Here is a 22,051-nt window from a genome sequence, read left to right as displayed (position 1 = left end):
TTTGTGTACGAAGTCTTATTAGAATTTTGAGGATCCAACTTCTTTTGCTTATAATGATTGATTGAAAGTTTATGAAGTTTGATTCTTGTATATTCATATTTGTTGAAGTTGCATTAACAGAAAGCGAGTAAAATGTACTGTAAACATTTAAATTTTATCAAATTTAAATCGATAAAATAAGACGGACTATATTTTAAATATATTGGTCCAAATAAATATTTTTAACTAATTTAATTGGATTAAATATATAAGTCCAATATAGTTGGGCTACAAATGATGAGCCGCCACACGTGAAATGACGTGGCACGCCAAGTCCAACGGAAGAGCCAATAGGATCATGTCACGTGTCAAAATGACAAGGCATGTCACGTGTCAAAATGACAAGGCATGTCAACTCAAATTAAAAGGCCAATGAAACCGCGCCACATGTGCAAGTGACATGTTCTGACCAATCAAACACGGTCTTGTTACTCTTCAATTTGATTGGTCGGAAAGAGTTTGTTCTCATCACAACCCTTCCCTCCCACAACTATAAATAGAGGTATTCATAACTCAGAAAAGACACATGAAGTTATAACAAGAATCAAGAGAGAGCTAGTGGATCAAACGCTGCAGATTCAAGATCTGGGCGTATGATTGTTGCAATATTTTTTTGGTCTCGATTATTTTCTTGACGCAATTTTATTGTCTACAAATTCTGGCACGCCCAGTCGGACAATCTCTACCTCTTATCTCAATTTTTCAATCACCAACGTTCAAAAATATCGAAATGACTTCAAAGAAAATCAACTCCAAATTAACTTCCACCAAGGCTACTAATTTCAGACTCTACGCTGATATAGAAAGCATCATCAATGTTACCTTTGGAAGTTTTGGACCAATTACAAGGAGCAAAGCAAGCTCATTAGGACAACAAGCACTTCAAGTGTAGTCCACATCAACCTATGTTTTCGGATCTTCATCCTCAAAAGGAGCAAGATCCTCTACGAACGCACCTGAAGAAGGAAGCGATGTTGCTGAAAAAATTAAGAAAACTCTAGCTCTGCTTAACCTCTCCGGATCCAAGAATTCTAATGTGAAGGAAGATGACGATATTTCAAGCGATGGATCCTCCTCACTTACACCGCATAGCGTGATCCAATTGAGGATCAGTCTATGTAACAATCTATGCTACTCTCCATCGTCTACAACAATCATGTAAGCAATGTTGACGAACACTTCATCCATAAAAGAGCAACTAGAAAACTTGACATAAGCAATTGCTAGCTTGACCAAATACATGCTGAATCAAGATGATAGAATTGATAAGTTAACGGATAGGGTAGAACTTTTGATGCAAGAAGAAACCAGTCATGCACTTGGCAAGCGCCCAAAAGTTCAAGAGATTGATCCTCCCCCACGACAAGTTGCATTTACCAAGGAAATTTCAATCTCTTCGGAAGGGATGATTCCAATCAATCAACTAAAGCAGTTCATTAAAGAGACTATAAAAAACAAATATGAAGTTGCTGCCAGTTGCTCTCTTACATACGCAAAGTTGTACACTGCAAGGACAAACATGTTGAAGATGTTTGCTGGCTATCAACATCCAAAGTTTCAACAGTTTGATGGTAAAGGCAATCCAAAGCAACATGTGGTGCACTTTGTTGAGACGTGCAACAATGCTGGGACTTATGGATTTTACCTAGTCAAGAAATTTGTCCACTCACTAAAAGAAAATGCTTTTGATTGGTACACTGACCTCGAGGCTGGATCTATTGATAGATGAGATCAACCAGAGCAAGAGTTCCTCAATCGATTTTATAGCACGATACGTACTGTGAGTGTGATAGAACTTACAAGTACTCGTCAATGAAAGGGTGAACCAGTTATCGACTTTATCAATCGTTGGAGGAATGCAAGCCTCAACTGCAAAGACAGGCTTAGTGAAGCTTCTGGCATAGAGATGTGCATCCAAGGCATGCATTGGGGACTGCACTACATCTTGCAAGGTATCAAGCCTAACACATTTGAACAACTTGCAACTCATGCCCATGACATGGAATTGAGCATGGCCTCCGCTGGAAATGAAGGCTGCCCATCTACGAGCCTCACAAAGGGAACGACAAGTAAGAAGTTAGGAAATGGAGCAAGTTTGTTCCCAAGTCTGAAAGCAAAGAAGCGATGAATATCAACACATCACTGTAAGGTTCACGACTAAGGTGAGCAAGACGCAGAGTATGAAATCCACTTCCTTTCAAGATAAGACAAACGGAAAGTTGACTCTAAAAGAAATGCAAGAAAAGGATTATCCATTTCTAGATCCAGATGATGTGCCTGCAATCTTTGAAGAGATTCTTGAGTTAGAGTTCATTGAGCTTCCGAAGATGAAGCGACCAAATGAAGTTGGGAAAGCTGATGACCCCAACTACTGCAAATATCATCGACTTGTGAGTCATCCTCTTGAGAAGTTCTTTGTCTTTAAGGACAAAGTTATTTTATGCGGTAAAACCGGGGACCCTATTTCCCCGTCATTAGGTAGCCTCGCGATTATGCTCCTCAAGGCTCGAAGCCAAGGTCGAGACCCACCCTCGGGGGTCGTCGGGTGCTGGCCCCGGGGGGGGGCATTGCATAACAACGACTACAGTAGGGGAAAGGGGGAGTTCCCAAGATGAACAAATAGCACTGGCAGAACTTGGTATCGCGTTTGGCCGTCCCATCTCCATGCCTTTACAATTAATGCACTCTTGTACTATGTCTGAATACCCCCTCCTATATAAAAGGGATCCTCACCACTTTGTAAAGGGATACTGTGGCTCAAACTATTCTACACAAGATCAATAACAACTCTCTCTCTCTCTTTTCTCTCTAACTTACTCGCTCGATGCTACCTCTTTCATTTATTGCTTTCATACTTGTTCTTTCGTTTATTGCTTGATATTGGCCATAAAGAGCCTCCTTTTAATTATATCTTAACTGTTAATCCCTTCCCGGTTACCCCCGATAGCTCGAGCTCGAGCCCAGGCATCGACCTTGAGGCCCTTCATCGGTCAGTCAGAGGCTCGGGAGGTTAGCTCCTCGTTGTGATTACAACCCCGTTTTAGTTCGTATTTTGTCGCTAGACTTCACATATCTATCATCAACTGCCTTAACAACTAGCATAAAAATAGATCACGTATTTTTAGAGTCTCATTAACAAATTTAATTGTTATTACCATTTTCACAGTAAACAGTTTGGCGCCCATCGTGGGGCTAAAAATAATAATGATTATTTTTTTGTTGGTTTCATTGCACAATGCAAGTCATCTTTCACACTTTTTCTTGTCCAAGATCTTCAATTTCAGGACAAAGCGTCTGGCTCGGTGAACAGAATAGGGAACCAGAACTTTGAAAACAGCAGAGAGATGGACACGACTACTCCAGATGTCGGTACACCACCGAACTCTGCCCGAGCAGAAGGGGAGGCTCTCCAACATGGCGTCCACATGATTATTGGAGGAACCAACGTTCCCCAAGGACCCATGTTCAAACGGACGAGAACGTCCACCACGGAAGAGGGACCGACCCGAAATTGCGTACCTGAAGACACTCTCGTATTCAGTGAGGAGGACCTCGAGGCCATGATAGAGGCGCACAACGATGTACTGGTAATCTCATTTCTTTTAAACAATACCAGGATAAAGCGCGTGCTCGTAGACCCAGGCAACTCGGCCAACATAATTAGATCAGAGGTAGTAGAACAACTAGGGCGGCTCAATCGAGTTGCCCTCATCCCTCGAGTCCTCCACGGCTTCAACATGACCGGTGAAGTAACAAAAGGAGAGATCACCCTCCCGATCGACACGCCCGGCGTGATCCAGAACACTGAGTTCCAAGTCATCGATGGCGACATGAGGTATAATGCATTACTCGACAGGCCTTGGATACACAGCATGAGGGCAGTACCCTCAACCTTACATCAGGTGATAATGTTTCCCACGAGGGACGGCATCACGACCATACATGGAGAACAGAGGGAAATGAAATAAATGTTTGCAGTCCACCATGAGGCGCCGATCCCTACATGCTCGATCCCGAACGAGGATAGAAACACACAGGCCACCGAGGACGACAAGGAAGATTTCTTCGCTTCCCGAACCTCCGTCTCCCCCGAAGAATTGGACGCGACTAAATCGACAGTCAAAGAGCTGGAGCAGACCATTTTAATCGAGCACCTCCCGGATCGTAAGGTATACCTAGGAACGGGGTTGACCCCTAAACTCAGGACATGGTTTATTAAATTTTTTAGTAACAATATCGACTGTTTCGCCTAGTCCCACCTAGATATGACAGGAATTCCGCCGGAAATAACCTCTCACAGGATGAGTGTCAATCCCAAATTTAAACCCATGAAGTAGAAGAGAAGACCACAGTCCGAGGTAAAACATGCCTTCATCAAAGAAGAGGTAACAAAACTTCTTAAAATCAGATCCATTAGAGAGGTAAAGTACCCCGAATGGATAACCAACATAGTAGTAGTGCCTAAAAAGGGAAACAAGCTAAGAATGTGCGTAGATTATAAAGACTTGAATAAGGCGTGCCCCAAAGAGTCCTTCCCATTGCCTAATATCGACTGTCTGATCGATGCTACGGCCAGCCACCAGACCCTCACCTTTCTCGATGCCTACCCGGGGTATAATCAAATCCAGATGAACCCCGAAGACAGGGAAAAAACCTCGTTCATCCCAAAGTACAGTACATACTGCTACAACGTAATGCCTTTCGGGCTAAAAAACACAGGGGCAATGTACCAACGCCTAGTTAATAAAATGTTTGAGCATCAAGTAGGTAAATCAATGGAGATATATATTGATGATATGCTAGTTAAGTTCCTGTGCGCAAAGGACCATTTGACTCATTTGCAGGAAACTTTCGACATCCTCAGAAGCTACAACATAAAGCTCAATCCCAAGAAGTGTGCCTTCGGAGTGGGTTCGGGCAAATTCTTGGGATTCATGGTTTCGAATAGGGGGATCGAGATCAATCCCGGCAAAATAAAGGTCATCGAAGAAATCACGGTGGTGAACAATGTAAAGGCCGTCCAACGACTAACAGGGCGGATAGCGGCCCTGGGTAGATTCATATCAAGGTCATCAGACAAAAGCCATCATTTCTTCTCTCTACTCAAAAAGAAAGAGCAGCTTCGAATGGACTTCAGAATGCCAAAACGCCCTAGAAGAACTGAAATGATACTTGACTAGCCCACATTTGCTGCACACGCCCAAGGAGGATGAAACGCTATACCTATACCTGGCCGTGTCTAAAATAGCGGTAAGCGGCGTACTGGTTCGAGAGGAGAAAGGTACACAATTTCCTATTTATTATGTAAGCCATACCATGGGGGATGCCGAAACCCGATATCCCCATCTAGAAAAATTGGCACACGCGCTGATAAGCGCCTCGCGTAAGCTGAAGCCCTATTTTCAATGTCATCATATCTGCGTTCTGTCGACGTACCCCCTCTGGAGCATACTACATAAACCCAAGCTATCGGGGTCGATTGGCCAAATGGGCCATTGAACTCGGAGGATATGATATCAAATATCAACCTCGAACGGCCATCAAGTCTTAAATTCTGGCGGACTTCGTGGCCGATTTCTAGACATCCCTCGTACTCGAGGTAGAGAAGGAACTTTTATTAAAATCAGGCATGTCCTCCGGGGTATGGACCCTATTCATAGACGGCGCCACAAACATAAGAGTGTTCGGGCTCGGTATAGTCCTAAAGCCACCTGTTAGCAGTGTAATCAGACAATCCATAAAACCGCAAAATTGACTAACAATGAAGCCGAGTATGAGGCTATGATTTCAGGTTTAGAATTGGCCAAAAGCTTGGGAGCCGAGACCGTTGAGGCAAAATGCGATTCGCTCCTCGTAGTAATCCAGGTGAATGGGAGTTACGAAGCTCGAGAGGACAAGATGCAGAGGTACTTGGAAAAAATCCAAATCGCATTACATCGCTTCAAAGAAGGGACCTTAGTCTATGTACCCCGAGAGCAGAATGGCGAGGCCGATGCCCTCACAAATCTGGGATCTTCTGCTGAAGAAGAGGACCTACTCCCCGGAGCTGTTGTCCAATTGTTTAAATCAGTGGTCGAGGAAGGTCATGCGGAGATTAACTCCACCAGTCTAACATGGGATTGGAGAAATAAGTATATTGATTATTTAAAAGATGGGAAGCTGCCCACAGATCCAAAAGAATCGAGGGCCCTACGAACCAAAGCAGCCCGGTTCTCGCTCGACAAAAATGGGATTTTGTATAGGAGAACTTTCGATGGCCCCCTAGCGGTATGCTTAGGGCCAGGTGACATAGATTACGTACTCCGAGAGATCCATGAGGGTATCTATGGGAATCATTCCGGCGCCGACTCCTTGATCCGGAAGATGATTAGAGCAGGCTACTATTGGAACAACATGAAAAAAGACATCAGAGAATTTGTCCGAAAATACGACAAATGCTAGAGATTCGATCCTATGATCCACCAACTCGGAGAGCAACTACATTCCATTTTATCACCATGGCCATTCATGAAATGGGGGATGGACATCGTCGGCCTTTTGCCGATAGCGCCAGGTAAGGCTAGATTCATTTTATTTATGAATGACTACTTTTCAAAATAGGTGGAAGCGCAGGCCTTCAAAAAAACAAGAGAAAAGGAAGTCATAAATTTCATATGGGATCACATCATATACCGATTCAGAATCCCGTCCGAAATAACGTGCGACAACGAAAGGCAGTTCATCGGGGGCAAGGTAACACAGTTCCTTGAAGACAACAAGATCAAGAGAATCCTATCGACCCTTACCATCTAGGTGCAAACGGCCAGGCTGAATCCACGAATAAAACCATTATTTAGAACCTAAAGAAGAAACTGGAGAATGCCAAGGGAAAATGGAGAGAAACGCTGCCCAAGGTGCTGTGGGCATATCGAACAACTTCAAAGTCAAGCACCGGGGAAATATTTTTCTCTCTAGTGTACGGCACCGAGGCTTTGATACCAGTAGAAGTCGGGGAGCCGAGCACCAGATTTGAGCACGCTAATGAGGGCTTGAACTACGAGTCCATGACAACGGCCCTCGAACTACTCGGTGAAAAGCGAGAAGCCTCGCTGATCCGGATGGCTGCCCAGAAGCAGAGAATCGAAAGATACTATAACATGATAACAAATCTCCGGTATTTCGGGATTGGGGACTTAGTCTTAAGGAAAGTTACTCTTAACACCCGAAACCCTAATGAAGGGAAGGTGGGCCAGAACTGGGAAAGACCGTACCGTGTCCTCGGGATAGTCGGCAAGAGATCCTATAAGCTTGGCACCATGAAGGGAGAACAACTTCCGAGCAACTGGAATATATTGATGCTTAAACGGTATTACTGCTAGAACACCCGATCGGAATATTCCGCAAAAATCTTCGAGCAAGCATTGCACTTGTTTCCTTCGATCGAGTTTTTATCCCAAAATGGGTTTTTGCCGGCAAGGTTTTTAATGAGGCAACATCCACGTGCTAACTAAGGAGGACCCGAAAAGCCTGTAGGGCTTCTTTTGTAATCAACCCCGAACACTAGAGGGCACCCCCTTTGAGAGGCCATCAACTCGGAAGAGCCGGGGAACGACAGTCTAAATTCTAATAGGAAACAATGTACCGGGCCAAACAATCAAAAGAGCCGTATCCGCACAAGTCGGACTCATGGCAACAAAACAACATGTACTTATGCCAAACGATCAAAGAATACCCTTCGCCAAAGTGTCTCGTACTCCAAAGAAAGTTCAGCATTTTCACAGCAAGGATTCTCCCGCTGAGAACGCTCTGAAATACTCGGAGAATAGCGTCAATAACTCGGCACCCACACGACCCTAGGGTCAAAATCTCCAAAAATATATGCCCTTAATGAGGCAACTTCGAGCTCACGAGTGACGGCCCCCGAGCCTAAGCAAACTCGATGACTCAGAGACTATCACTAATCGCCATTCGCTAAAAATTTGGGGCCGTAAGACCCCAAGCGGGCAGACTCGGTCTCAAATGAAAACTCACATCGAGTATCAACAACTACACCTGTAAGACCTCAACAGGCATGGAAATACTGTAAGACCTCAACATGCATGGAAATACTATAAGACCTCAACAGGCATAGAAATACTGTAAGACCTTAACATGCATGGAAATACTGTAAGATCTCAACAGGCATGAAAATACTGTACGACCTCAACAGGCATGGAAATACTGTGAGACCTCAACAGGCATGGAAATACTTTAAGACCTCAACAGGCATGAAAACGCTGTATGACCTCAACATGCATGAAAATTTTGTAAGACCTTACCATAGGCATAAAACTCGATCCCGAAGTTTAGGCAATATGTCGCATTTGTAAGACTCCCGAAAGGGCATACCCTCGTTGTAGACGCCTAAACTATCGCACTCGGGATCGTAAATGGCTCCAGCCAAACTCAAATGACTATGGTTGATACGGCTGCACCAGCCAAATTAACGCTACTCGGGGATGCCCGATCGTCGCTATAAAGTCACATGCCATTACTTCGAATCTACTTCAAAAAGAATCGGTTAAACAGGCTACCCTCGACAGGCAAACGAGCTTCGATCATGTCAGCTCCAAATCACAAGGTTTCGAGCTACTCTAACTACGAGCTAAACCTTCTGAGGTGCTCGAACATCGCCGCAAACAACTTGAAATCGAGGTTCTTTCCGAACCGATGACGGGTCAGGAAAAATCATTTCAAAAAGTCCTTAACGAAAGGAAAACAAAGCCTACATATGCCTAAGGGCAAAAGCGTAAGAGCCATCATTGCCAGCCAAACGAGCCTTAGGGCCATACACTAAAAGGTCGCAACAACCAAAAGCATAAGAGCCACTGTTGCTAGCTTAAAATTTGAAAACTTGAGGGTCAAAATGAGCTCGAATCGTAACCCAATTCGGAGACCGGATCCAAAATAGTTAACTATACATGCCTAAAGGCATAGCGTAAGAGCCATCGTCGCCAGCTTCACGAGCCTTAGGGCCACATACATAAAAGGTTACTTCGATCCAAGGTGTAAGAGCCTTTGTCGCCCACCCATGCAGACACAAAAGCTCGAGGGTCGGATAGGCCCGAGTCCACACCCAACTCGGAGACTAAACCCAAAACAGTTGAGCAAAGCATAAGATCTCTAATACCAGTTTACATTAAAGGTCACATCGACCAGGCGTGTAATATCCCCTGAGCTTGCCTCACGAGCCCCAGGGCCATATCACGAATCTAAAAATAGGAACACTAACCGAATTCCGGACAAAAAAGGGGAGTGGAAGAAACAAAGCCGCAAGGTTCACTTTATATATATGCCAGTATGAAAATGCTATATACAAGAAGGAAAATCGACAAGAAAATCAATAGGATCCTAATCTATTGCCGAGCCCACATCCTCAATGGCTCCCCAAGGATTGCACCCTGACAACTACGAGTTCCCTGACATCCCCTTCTCAATGGCATCTTCTCACCCCGGGATCTACCCTCATTTTTAGCACCATCTGAGCTGCCATCCGACATACCCCCAATAGTCTACTTTCGGGAAACCGGCTAGGCACGATCAACAGCTCAAGGTAAATTCGGGCTAGCCACCTCAGATGCCCTCTCAATGCAATAATTTGTGACAACAGCTCCATCCCCGTGTGAGGATACAAGCGCCTTGGCTTCGACTTTGATCCGAGACAATGCATCCACCAGTTCAGAATAGAGACCCTTGTACTTATCACTATCCTCCTTCACATCCCGGAGCTGACGCTCGACTAAGATTACCTTCCCCTGGAGGGTATCCCTCTCGAAAGTCATTTCGTTTATGTGCCGACTGAGCTCAAAAATTTCAGCATCTTTGGCCTGAAGCTCCCCTCTTAGCAGGGCATTTTTCTTCTCAAACTGCACAAATCAGGTTCGAGACATTAAAAGCAATAGAATCTCACAAAGATTCAAAAAATAGTAAAACAAAGGATGAGTAACCTGCTCGGAAAGATAGGCTTTCTCACGCTCATGACGGTTCACCTCATCCTAGTGCTGGGTGAGAGCCTGGTTGTAAAGAACTTTAGCCTAAAACCACGAAAAAGGACAAGTTAGAAAAACAAGGATAGGAGCAGCCCAGAGCAGCGGGCAAGGTTAGCAAAAATTACCCACTCACAAAGTCTGCCCATCTCGCTAAAATGAATGAAGCATCAACCTCTGGACCTCCCCCGAGTACGGTTGGCAACCTCTCGGGCGCATCTCCGCCTTCGACTAATGCACCTGCTCCGAAAGGCTCTTCACCGGGGCATCTTGCCCTCCATGCGGCGGTAGGATCACTCTCTGAGGTGAATCAACAATGATCACAAGGCTAATGGGCCCAGGCAAAGCCTTCGTTCCTTGTTCACCTTGGACCCTGGAACCGTGCCCCTCCGAACTGCCCATCAAAGGCACCAATACTCGAGAAAAATTCTGGCCACCAGCTGACTTAGGGGTAGTACTCGATACTCCATCTGTTGCCTCCCCACCGCAAAGATAGGCCACAACGGCATCAGTCTCCGGTTCGGAAGCCTCCATCCCCGCGGCTCTAAGATCGGCCAAGTCTATATGTTCTTTAGGGTCCGTTGGGAAGTCTCTTTCCCCCTCGCCTTCAGCTCGAGGATTTCCCGTCATCTCTGAGGTCAGAGCTGCCAAGTCAGCCTTGGATTCCTCCGTCTTAACCTTCTTGAACTTTGGAGGCTCAACCGGCAAAGCCCCCTGCCTTCTCTTCTTCTCGCCAGACACTAGGGTGTCCTCTCCAACGGGTGGTGCCCCCTTCGTCAAAGGGACTTCCCCCAGACCTATACAAATGCAGAAGTTAAACACAAAGAATAGAGAACTCTACTATTAGCGATTTGCGTCAAAATATGCGGATGCAACAAGGTTCGAAACTTACCATGGTCTCTGGCTTCCCACCGAGCTCAGGATAAATTTCGCCACACTCGTTCGGCATATGGGCAAATTGAGTATAAGCGGCCAACCTAGCCCTAGAGGTCCGAAACCGCACCAGGGTAGGTTACTAAAAAGGCAAGAAAAATGGAGTTAGATGCTTGAAGAAATATTGCCAAAGAGAAGCGAAGGAAGACCCGACAACGCGTTTACTTACGCCCAACGTTCCACTTCTTAGGGAACGACATCTTTTCTACCAGAATCAGGTCAGAAGTCCTCACTCAAACGAACCGGCTTATACATCCTTCGTTTTCGGGCTCCTCGGCGCAGGAAAAAAGGGACCTCGGGGCTCGACAACGAAGCTTGATTAAACCCCCCGGAGGAGACGAGCACTATACATCCAAATTAGGTGGTTGAGGGTGAAGGGCATCTCCTTTATCATGTTATAATAATGCCTGATCATATAAACAATGCGCTAGAACAAAGGATAAATTTGGCCCAGAGTCACCTGATAACGTCGGCAGAAGTTGAGAATCACGGGGTCGATCGAGGGTGAGAATGGACCCACCGGCCCCAAGGTGAATGGATATGTATATACACTCAGAAAGCCGGCTTTATGAGCCGTAATATCATCCTCCCGAGTAGGAATCTCTTCAAGCACAGTATCCCCCCAGCGACAATCAGCCCTCACTCTCCCGATGTCCGATACCGAGCTGATATACCGAGTCACGGGTTCGCGACGCTCTGGATTCGAGGAAGATCTTTCGACCTTTAAATCGGAGGTCATCTCAAAAGATCCTGGGATGCATTCCTCGGTATGGGGAGGCGTAACCACCTCTCCTTGAGAAAGAAGCGAAGAGGATGAGCCTGCAACCTCCTAGGAAGCATAGGTGGAAGTTTTCACCATCCTTGAAAGATTCTGAAGGAAGAAAAAGAGTGTGTTCCTAAAAGAGAACAGGAGCAAAGGAAGAACGAACCTTATTAGGGGTTTGGGCACGCAATGGGGTATAGAAAGAAAGAAGGGGAGTATTTATAAAAGCACCGTGTGCACATTAAAGGAATCCAAAAGGCGGCCAACTGCCGCAGTCAATGCGAAAACCTGCAGGAGCAGCGTGCTTGTTGCATCTTGGCACCTCATAGTTGTCGCTGATTACAAGAACATCGAAGGAAGAAGAAATTCAAGGTCGTTTCTTACCGCTTTCACTCTAAGAAACACGGAGATTATTTGTATGCAGTAAACCAGTGGCCCGATTTCCCCGTCATTAGGTCACCTCGCGGTCATGCTCCTCGAGGGTCGAAATCAAGGTTGAGACCCACCCTCGAGGGTCGCCGGGTGCTATCCCTAAGGGGCATTTCATACCAACGACTATAGTACGGGAAAGGAGGAGTTCCCAAGATGAACGGATAGCACCGACAGAACTTGGTATGGCGTCTGGCCATCCATCTCCATGCCTTTACAATTAATGCACTCTTGTACTATGTCTGAATACCCCCTCCTATATAAAGGGGATCCTCACCACTTTGTAAAGGGCTGCTGTGGCTCCAACTATTCTACACAAGATCAATAACAACTCTCTCTCTCTCTAACTTACACGCTCGAGGCTACCTCTTTCATTTACGGCTTTCATACTTGTTCTTTCATTTATTGCTTGATATTGGCTATAAAGATCCTCTTTTTAGTTATATCCTAACTGTTAATCCCTTCTCGGTTACCCCCGATAGCTCAAGCTTGAGCCCAGGCATCGATCTCGAGGCCCCTCATCGGTCAGTCAGAGGCCTAGACGGCTAGCTCCTCGGTTTGATTACAACCCCGTTTTAGTTTGTATTTTGTCGCTAAGCTTCACATATCTAGCATCAACTACCTTAACAACTAGCATAAAAATAGATCAGGTATCAAAACTTTCCCCTTGAGAAGTATTTTACATAAACCCTAGCTATTGGGAAGGTTAGCTAAGTGGGCTATAGAATTGAGCGAGCATGATATCATGTATCAACCATAGACGACGATAAAATCACAAGTCCTCTCCGACTTCAGTGCAAAAATAATGCCTGAAGTCAAAAAAGAAGATGCCCACGCTTCTCCACAAATACAAGATCAATGGATTTTGTACACCAACGCACTTCCAATGCCTCAGGATCTGGACTAGGACTCGTGCTTGAGGTCCCAATAGGCGAAGTGATTCACCAGTCCATAAGGTGCCCGGACATGACTAACAATGAGGTCGAGTATGAGGCCGTGATTGCACGATTAAGGCTAGCACTAAAGTACGGAGCGAGGCGAATCATCCTACACTGTGACTCGCAGCTCATCGTCAACCAAGTCATAGAGACTTTCCAGGTCAAAGAGCAAAGGCTGCAAAAATACCAAGTCGAAGCCTGCAAATTACTACCCGAGTTTGATGAATGCCAGCTCGACCAAATCCCTCGGACACAAAACACCAAAGCCGACAGCCTCACCAAATTAGCGGTAGCCACCAAAAGTATAACCGACAAAGGAAACAAGGTCACCCTCCTCCACTCGTCGATAGATCAAATTGAAGTAAGGACTATAAATCTAACTTGGGACCGGCGCAACCGTATCGTTACATACTTGCAAGATGGCGTACTCCTAGATGATAAAAAGGAGGCTAAAAAACTTCGGATGCAAGCGGCCAGGTACAACATCATTCACAATGATCTATACAAGAGGACGTACGGCAGCCCCCTAGCGAAATGCTTGGGCCAGAATCAAACGTGGCGCATCCTAGAAGAAGTCCATAAAGGCCACTGCGGGGCTTATTCTGGCAACCGAGCTCTGGTAAGATGTCTCATACGGGCAGGTTACTATTGTCCTATTATGAAAAAAAGACCTCGAACTTTGTGAAAAGATGCGAGCAGTGACAAAAGTATGTCCTAATGATCCACCAAGTAGGCGAGCAGCTCCACTCGATCACTTCCCCATGGCCTTTCATCAAGTGGGGGATGGACATCGCCGACCCCCTTCCCGCATGACGAGGTAACATACGTTTTCTTTTGGTTTTAACAGACTATTTCTCTAAATGGCTAGAAGCAGGAGCATTATCTAAGATACACGAGTAGGAAGTGATCGCCTTCATATGGAAAAACATTGGGTGCCGCTTCGGCATCCCCAAAGAGATTAGCTGCGACAACGGACCCTAATTTACTGGAAAAAAGGTCAACGAATTTTTCAAGAAGTGGCATATCAAAAGAATACTCTCAACCCAATACTACCCCGCGGGTAATGGGCAAGTGGAGTCCCCTAACAAATCAATACTGAACATCATGAAGAAAAAGCTCGAGGACGCCAAAGGACTATGGTCAGAACTACAGCCAAAAGTGTTATGGGCATACCGCACAATGCCAAAGACGAGCACAGGAGAGACACCTTACTCATTAGTCTATGGGACTATTGCGGTAATGCCAGTCGAAGTTGGAGAGCCCAGTTTGAGATACTCCCATGAGAGCGAGTCGAGGAACGACGAAAGTAGAAGGCATGACCTCGACGAAGCCGAAGAACGGAGAGATATGGCCTACATAAGGATGATCGCCCAAAAACAACAGGCAGAACGCTACTATAACAAAAAGGCGAAAGTTAGACCATTCATAGTCGGGGACTACGTGCTCAAAGCCAAAACACAAGCAAGTAAAGACCCTCGTGAGGGAAAACTGGGAACGAATGTGAATGGCCTATACAAAATCACAACAGCAGCAAATAAAGGGTCATTTCAACTAGAAACAATGGAAGGAAAACTGCTACTAAACAACTAGAACGTCGCCCAGCTCAAGTACTTTAACTTTTAAGAACAAGCGTCCTCCAAGTCGTACTATTTTTCCCTCACTTGAGTTTTGTCCCGATTGGGTTTTCTCAAGGAGGTTTTTAACGAGGAAATAAGAGGGACACTCTAAGTCGAAGTACGGACGAAAAAAGCACCGGACGGTCAGTTCATCGCCCAACCTCTCGACATATCTCCAGGTCACCCAATGAAGGGACTAGATAGATCGAGACGGGAATGCCAACCCGAAAAACATGTAAATTTCTCCAAGCATGAGCAAAACACCAATGTAGGTTCGCCCATGTTTCCAAAACAACATTGCCTTAGTATCTACTCGGCCCACGGCCACAATCGTATAAATAACATTCGACCTCATTCAAATTAAATAACATTCGACCTCGTTCGAATTAACTAAAGTGACATTCGACCTCGTTCGAATCAAACAGCATTCGACCTCGATCGAATTAAATAACATTCGACCTTGTTCAAATCAACTAAAGTGAAATTTGACCTTGCTCGAATTAACTCACATTCGACCCCATTCGAATTAACTAAAGTGACATTTGACCTCGTTCGAATTAACTCACATTCGACCTCGTTTGAATCAAATAACATTCGACCTCGTTCGAATCAACTAAATTGACTTTCGACATTGCTTGAATTAACTCACATTTGACCTCGTTCGAATTAACTAACGTAACATTCAATCTCGCTCGAATTAACTCACATTCGACTTCATTCGAATCAACTAAAGTGACATTCGACCTCGTTCAGATTAACTAATGTTTGGCCTCGCTCGAATCGACTCACATTCGACCTTGTTCGAACTAACACCTACCGGCCCCGGCCATGACCAAAACTAAAATTCTTATGATTAAGGATACCAAACGATAGAAGCATACAAGACGAAATAGAGAAAGGATTCAGAAACAAACAACAAAAATAACACTTCATACTTCAAAAATATTCTTGACAAGGGCTAAACAAATGCCTACAAAAGTATGTACAAAAATTACAAACCAAAGGAATAACTACTCGCCACCCGACCCAGCAGCGCCATCTCCACCATCGCCATCAGGATATTCATCATAGTACCAGGCATCCTGCTCAATCCCATCCAAATCCTCCTCACCATCGTCGGTCCCTAGTGTAGAAAGGTCATAACAGTAGGCGATCCGAGCTGCACGTGCCTTAGCACGAGCATCCTCAAAATCAGCCTCAGGAACTCTCCCCGCCATCATCAAATCTCTGAATATGTCTAGTTGGGCCTCGGTGTGGATCCACTTCTCATATAAATCCCGCAGAACATCAGGATAAGCAGAAGTGTGAGAGAATGGTTGGGCTAATAATTGCGTCTTCTCGACCTCAAGAGCGACTATTTGGTTACCAAGGTTTGAAACCTCTTTTTCTAGCCCCCATATTTGCTCTTCAAGTCGCTCTTCCCTGAGCCTAGCCATCTCTAAATCGTTTTCCCACTCGGGCCGAAGGACGTAGATTGCATCCTCCAAGCCTCAACTTTTGTCAAAGCCGCCAACCAAGCCAACTCGGCCTTCTCCAAATCCGTCGTCTTCTCGACGATCTCACCACTCAAAGCATCGGCCCTAACCAAACATTGGTCAAGTTCGGCCCGTAGAGATACCACTTAGGTCTGAAGGTTCGCACCTTGGGCCTCAACTCTCTTGCTCACTTTGAGCTCCTCTTCTTTGTCCCTCAACACCCTTTCAAGGATGCTACACTTGTCGATACTCTCACCAGGTCGTCATCTTTCTGCTTTAGCTCATCCCTAATGGCTTAGAAGTTGTCGTTCTCACTGAACCGCCTACATATCTCATAGTACTTGGCTTGGCATTCGAGGTACTTCCTCTCCATCTTATTAAAAATGGTCATGCGCCTCTCTTCTCGGGGAGAACTCTCAATCTCCAAAATAATTTTCTAAAAAGAAAGGAGAAAAAGAATAAAATCAGTTAAAGTCAAAAGAATAGAATACAAGGCACGGAAATTAGAAAGGTGGGAAAACTTACTCTAAGGGCGAGACTAGTTATTCCCGACGATAGGACGACATCGTCGAGGTCCCGAGGGTCCTTCCCTCCACATCAGAATAAAGGGGACCTAAGGAGGGGACTACATCTTCTGTATTCACTAGTAAGTCCTGATACATAGGAACCACAATGGTCCTCGAGGACCCATCTAACCTAACCTCAACATGAGTAAACCACTCGCTCAACATTCGGAACTCGTCAGGATCGAGATCAGACCCTCTCTCATAACTGTAATCGTTAGTCCCTTCACGTCTCTTATGAGTAGACATGGTGGGAACGTCGATTGGCCTCAAGGACGATGGCTCATCTCTCGGCTCAGTACCCGTGACCTCTATCGACGACTCGCCAACTCCAACCCTAGCCTCAGGCAAAGGCACGCCTTCCACGACACTCGTTGATAGCGGGACGTCAGACGGTGGGACGACGCCACTTTCCAACACAGTAGTGGTCGGCTCATGATCATCCCTAGAAGAATCTACTACTCGGATGGTTCCATCACCCACATCCACCGACCTCTTTTTGCGAGGAATCAAATCTCCCTCACTCTGTGATGATTCATCTATTAAGTGCAGCACGGGAAAGACCGGAGTCTCTGATGCTGAAGTTGCCAACGATCGGCTAGATCTAGTCAGTGTTGGAGGCCGAGAAGAAGTGGTCGGCTGAGTAGGCTTGTCTGTAGTTGCAGCAAGGGCGGATCCCACCGTAGTACTTATTTGGTGGAACATAGGAGTAGGAGCCCTCGACCTCCTCGAAGCTCTCTGTCCTAATAACAAAAATAAGGTTAAAAAGTTAATCCCCACAATACGATAAGAAGGAGACGACCGAAAGGCCGCAGTAACAAAAACTTATTAACAAATAACTCACCGGTCGCTGGAGGCTTGGGCTCAAACTTCTTGTGAAAGGCCGACCATTAATGGATCCCTACTGTATGAGGCAAGACCTGGCTAACATAGTCGTGAATATCTACAACCAATGGAGGGGGCTCAGACTCGGTTTAATGGGAAAAAAATAGAATGATTATGTTACGGCCAAACAAGAGAAATAAACACTAATCAGAGATATTTACGGGCATAATTCCATGCCTCAAGAAATCCATTGGTGTTTGTCACTACGTCATCGGTCTTGAGTAGAAGACATTTAGCCAAAACTGATGATTTTCTTTATCGTCTATCTTCACTACCAGGCTCTTACTTCTACGGTGATGAAGGTGTAACATCATCCCCCTATGGAAACTGGGAGCAAGTGATGCATTAGGTGGCGAATAGAGATTCTGTGGCCGGCCAATTCCGTGTACTTTGTCAGCATGAGGATGAGTTTGCAGATGTAAGGGGAAAGCTGGGCTGGATAGATGCCGTAGTAGCGGCAGAATTCCTCTGCCAATGACGGAAGAGGAAAAAAATAACCCATGTAGAATGAATATGCATAGAATTTGCAATATCCAGGGCGGTGAATCTGCACCACATCTCGACCGATTGGGATCAGGTCTATGTGGACCGAAATTTTGAACTTGGCCCTGAAGGCAGCAAGGGCAGCCGCATGCATCTCAAATTCCACGGCCTCAGGGTCGTCCTCGGGCCGCTTTGAGAAGTCTGACCTAACATTCTCATTGCCAGGAATTATTTCCTCTACCGTAGGGAAGCTTTCATCTTCTGCAACAATAGCAGCCCCATCGTCATGAGAAGGCATGCTCACTGCCAAAGGAGTCGGGTCAGAAGCCTCCCCAAAGTTAGAAGTTGTAATAACCATATTTGTTTGTTTAAATATGGAGAAGATGCAAGCACAGAAGAGGTATAAGTATCAAAAGCTATCAGAATCGGTGAAAACAAGAATGCAAGGATGAAGGTAACGAAAGCAAGAACACTAAATGAAGAAGGAAGGAAGAGATTGAGATTCAGTATTTGAAAAACACAAAGGATCAAGCAAAGGGTATTAGGTCCCTATTAGTAGAAACCCAGGTACCATAATCGAGAATACAAACCGCCAATGCCTAACACGTATACTGAAACGGCAGAAGCACGGGAAATGATGCCATACATCAGGAAAATACGTAATAATGACACATGATGTCATGACATCATTTTGTATCGACGTAATGGTAGGTTATGGCTTGTGAAGCGCCATATCACCATCTTTCCAAGAGCGTTACTACTCGACCTACAAACCTAAATCTCTCAACTACGACTAGCGAAATTGGATCACCGAGGTCATCTAAGAGACGACCTTGATAAGCGAAGAGACTAACTGTATGGGTCAAAATCTGCCTAAGGATATTCGACACGAAGTGGTATTACTAAAGTAATTTGGCCGATATGGACTAGTAACCAATGGGATGCACCACCGAGCAGTTGATCATGGCCGAGGTCAAGTGTCCGAAGGAGCAATAACGGCTAGTTTAGTAACAGAATTTTTAAGAGAATATTCCGTTGAATATTCTCTGTATTTACTTTTAGGTTTAATGGGAAGTATGTCCCTTGTAAATAGAAAGAGAGATCAGGTGATGGGCATATGATATTCTCTGATAAGAACACTCTTTGAAAAGAAGACTTTGTCTGTAGATAGAATACAAACATTACCATTCTAAAGAGATTTGATTGTCTATTATTCCATACCTTTTCCATCAGATCCGAGAAGGGTCCCAATATTTTAACATTTTTCTATAATTTATCATTGTTAGAAGAAGGAATCATCCACCTCATTCAATATTTGGTTAAACATTCTTCTTATTTACTCTAGTGTCATTTATTGTTATTTATTGCTTGACATTTCCTCCTCATTAATTACCTTAACATATTACATGCACATAGCATTTAATCTTCTTTTAACGTTGTTCTACATTATTCACATTAATCTTTTATAGATCTGAAGTTATTATTATTATTATTATTATTATTAACTAGGTTTAACCCCTTATTATTTATATTTAATTGGTTTAATCAAAGATCTATATTTTTTGGTCAAATAGCCCGTACTTTACACCGATGGTTTGTTTTCCTTGGGAAGTCGATAGACGGCATAATATTTTCTAAATGTTGGATATAGGATTCTTACCTATTATTTATTGTTGCTTCGCCATCTATAGCCCCTAGCGTTTTATCTTTTACTTAGAGTAAATTAGTAAAACTTTTTTAAAGCAAACCAAATAGTGTTTTTCATTTTTTGGAGTTATCTTTTCGTCTCTGGGATGCATCTCAACTCCATTAGTTGAATTATTCCCATCCAAAATGATGTTGGAGATACATTAATGTCAGAACTATTTTATGATCATTATTATAATTGTTTTATGTGGAAACCATTTCATGATGATGATGAGGGGATCGTAGTTAAATATTGATTGAGAAAAATTTGTCCCCTTGATTAATAGCATGATTATTCTTATTAGACGTACATATCAAAGACTAATGTCCAATTATAAGCTACGCAATACTAACTTCATTGGAGTCATAGAGTGTGAATATTGAATGTATGAATGGGTTAATGAAGGACCTAATAATATGTGGATAAATATTGAACTTATTTCCTTAACAAAATCTACTAACATGAAAATAAGCTGCCCCTCATTACATACTCTCTCTTTGATTAATATTTATTATTGTTTCTTTGGTTTTTGATAGTGATTGCATTTTTTAGGGAGTTTTGGACAACAGTGGGGTCGAGGGGGAGGGGGAGGGGGGAATGGTATAGCCGTATAGGAGTCAGAAGGGGGAAGGCTAGTATTATTGACTTAATTGCTCAGACATTTCTCTTTAGCAACCAACTAAAAATAAATTCTTTGGCTGGACTGAAGAGAGCGGATCTCTGAATATGATAACTTTTGCTTGCAAATAACTGAATTGCATATCTACGCCGAGTCATCAAACTTGATTAGGCTGGCGCATCATTGTCTTGTCTCTTGAGAAAAAGTTAACTCACTACAAAAAACAAGAGTAATTGCGGCAGTCAAATTTGCGTATAGTGGCGGTTAATAACCGCCATAATTGTCATTAATGGCGGCTTAACCACCCGCCATAATCGCTTCCGCCAAAAGATTTAATACAACGGTTTCTTTAAAACCGCCATAATATACAGATAAAACTGCCGCAATATGCATAATTAAGATTGGCTGCTGATTGTGGCACTTAGGAACCGCCATAATTGATGTCTTTTAAATTATAACAGTTTATACTGTCATAATTGTAATATATTTATTGTTAATTTTTTAATTCTATATTTAGATGCTTTTTACTACACAAAATTCATTATAATATGTAATCAAGCACCCATCATAGTAATTAACATAAATTATAGAGAATTAGATAAGCAAAATATTCATCATATAAAAACATACGTACCCATAATCCCATATCATCCAACATTCAAGTTAAAGTTGGTGAGAGTTATTCACCAATTACAACACATAAAAAACATAGTTCATTCTAACAATGATTACTAATTGTCATTTCCTCCGTTTTCGTCAAAGGATCTTCTTGGCCTAGTTGGTGACGGAACGCCATCTCCTAAATTGGATGCCTGCATAAAAAACTAATTAGTAGTAAAAAACTCATATCATGCCAGTATTTTGCAAATACAGATAAAAAGTATAACCCAATGACATTTATGGAGAACATACAGTAAAGAAGTTACATGAAAGAACTAGAAATTAGGAATAACCAAAATGAGCAATACAAGAATCAGAACCTCAGGCTCAGGGCCATCACCCCTTGCCTCCTACCAAGCTAATCTAGAATAAATGTAATGGCTTAGGCTTCTCTGTTTCTCAAAAGATGGCAACGAAAAATTGCCCAGCTGAAATATGGAGCAAAGGCACAATCGGATCCCTCATCTTGCAAGAAATAAAGTACTTCAGTGACCTGGAAATAGGCTGTCTTGATATCAGATTTCTCTAGTAAGTCTCGACAACCTGTAGATGTGCCTCAGCTAGAAGTTACGCCAGACAAAATCTTTGGTTCATTGGCCACAAAACCCAAAAAGAAAAAGAAAGGGAGAAATAACTCGTAACCAACATGTGTTCTGTGGTAGAAGTTGCGGAATATATAATCGTCCACTAGCAATTTCTGGATTCACTTATAGGAATCTAAAGGCTACATACCTATAACATCAACAACCCAACCACGAGGCTCTGACTCCGAGTCATCTGTAACTCGTCTACATCTAGTTAGTTGTGAAGAGACTCCATCAGATGATGAAGAAGCAATAACATTCTATGACGAGGCTTCATCAGATGATGAAGATGGAATAACATTCTGTGACGAGACTCTATTAGTTGATGAAAATGGAATGACATTATGTAACGAGACTTTATTAGTTGATGAAG

At 43.8% G+C, this 22,051-nt stretch overlaps 1 protein-coding gene across 1 annotated transcript; it reads left to right on the top strand.

Annotated features, from left to right (window-relative positions):
* Window positions 1-14,210: 14,210 nt before the first annotated feature.
* Window positions 14,211-14,696, top strand: LOC138880951 (uncharacterized). Its single transcript, XM_070161138.1, has one exon. It carries the CDS (start codon window positions 14,211-14,213, stop codon window positions 14,694-14,696), a length of 486 nt encoding a protein of 161 aa, XP_070017239.1.
* The last annotated feature ends 7,355 nt before the right edge of the window (window positions 14,697-22,051 follow it).

Source organism: Nicotiana sylvestris, chromosome 11 (genome assembly GCF_000393655.2).
Source record: "Nicotiana sylvestris chromosome 11, ASM39365v2, whole genome shotgun sequence".
Classification (NCBI taxonomy): domain Eukaryota; kingdom Viridiplantae; phylum Streptophyta; class Magnoliopsida; order Solanales; family Solanaceae; genus Nicotiana; species Nicotiana sylvestris.
This window is presented reverse-complemented; position numbering and strand designations above follow the sequence as displayed.

Excerpts from the sequence above, each read along its gene's own strand:
- LOC138880951 (XM_070161138.1), top strand. The coding sequence starts at position 14,211 with ATGAAGAAAAAGCTCGAGGACGCCAAAGGACTATGGTCAGAACTACAG.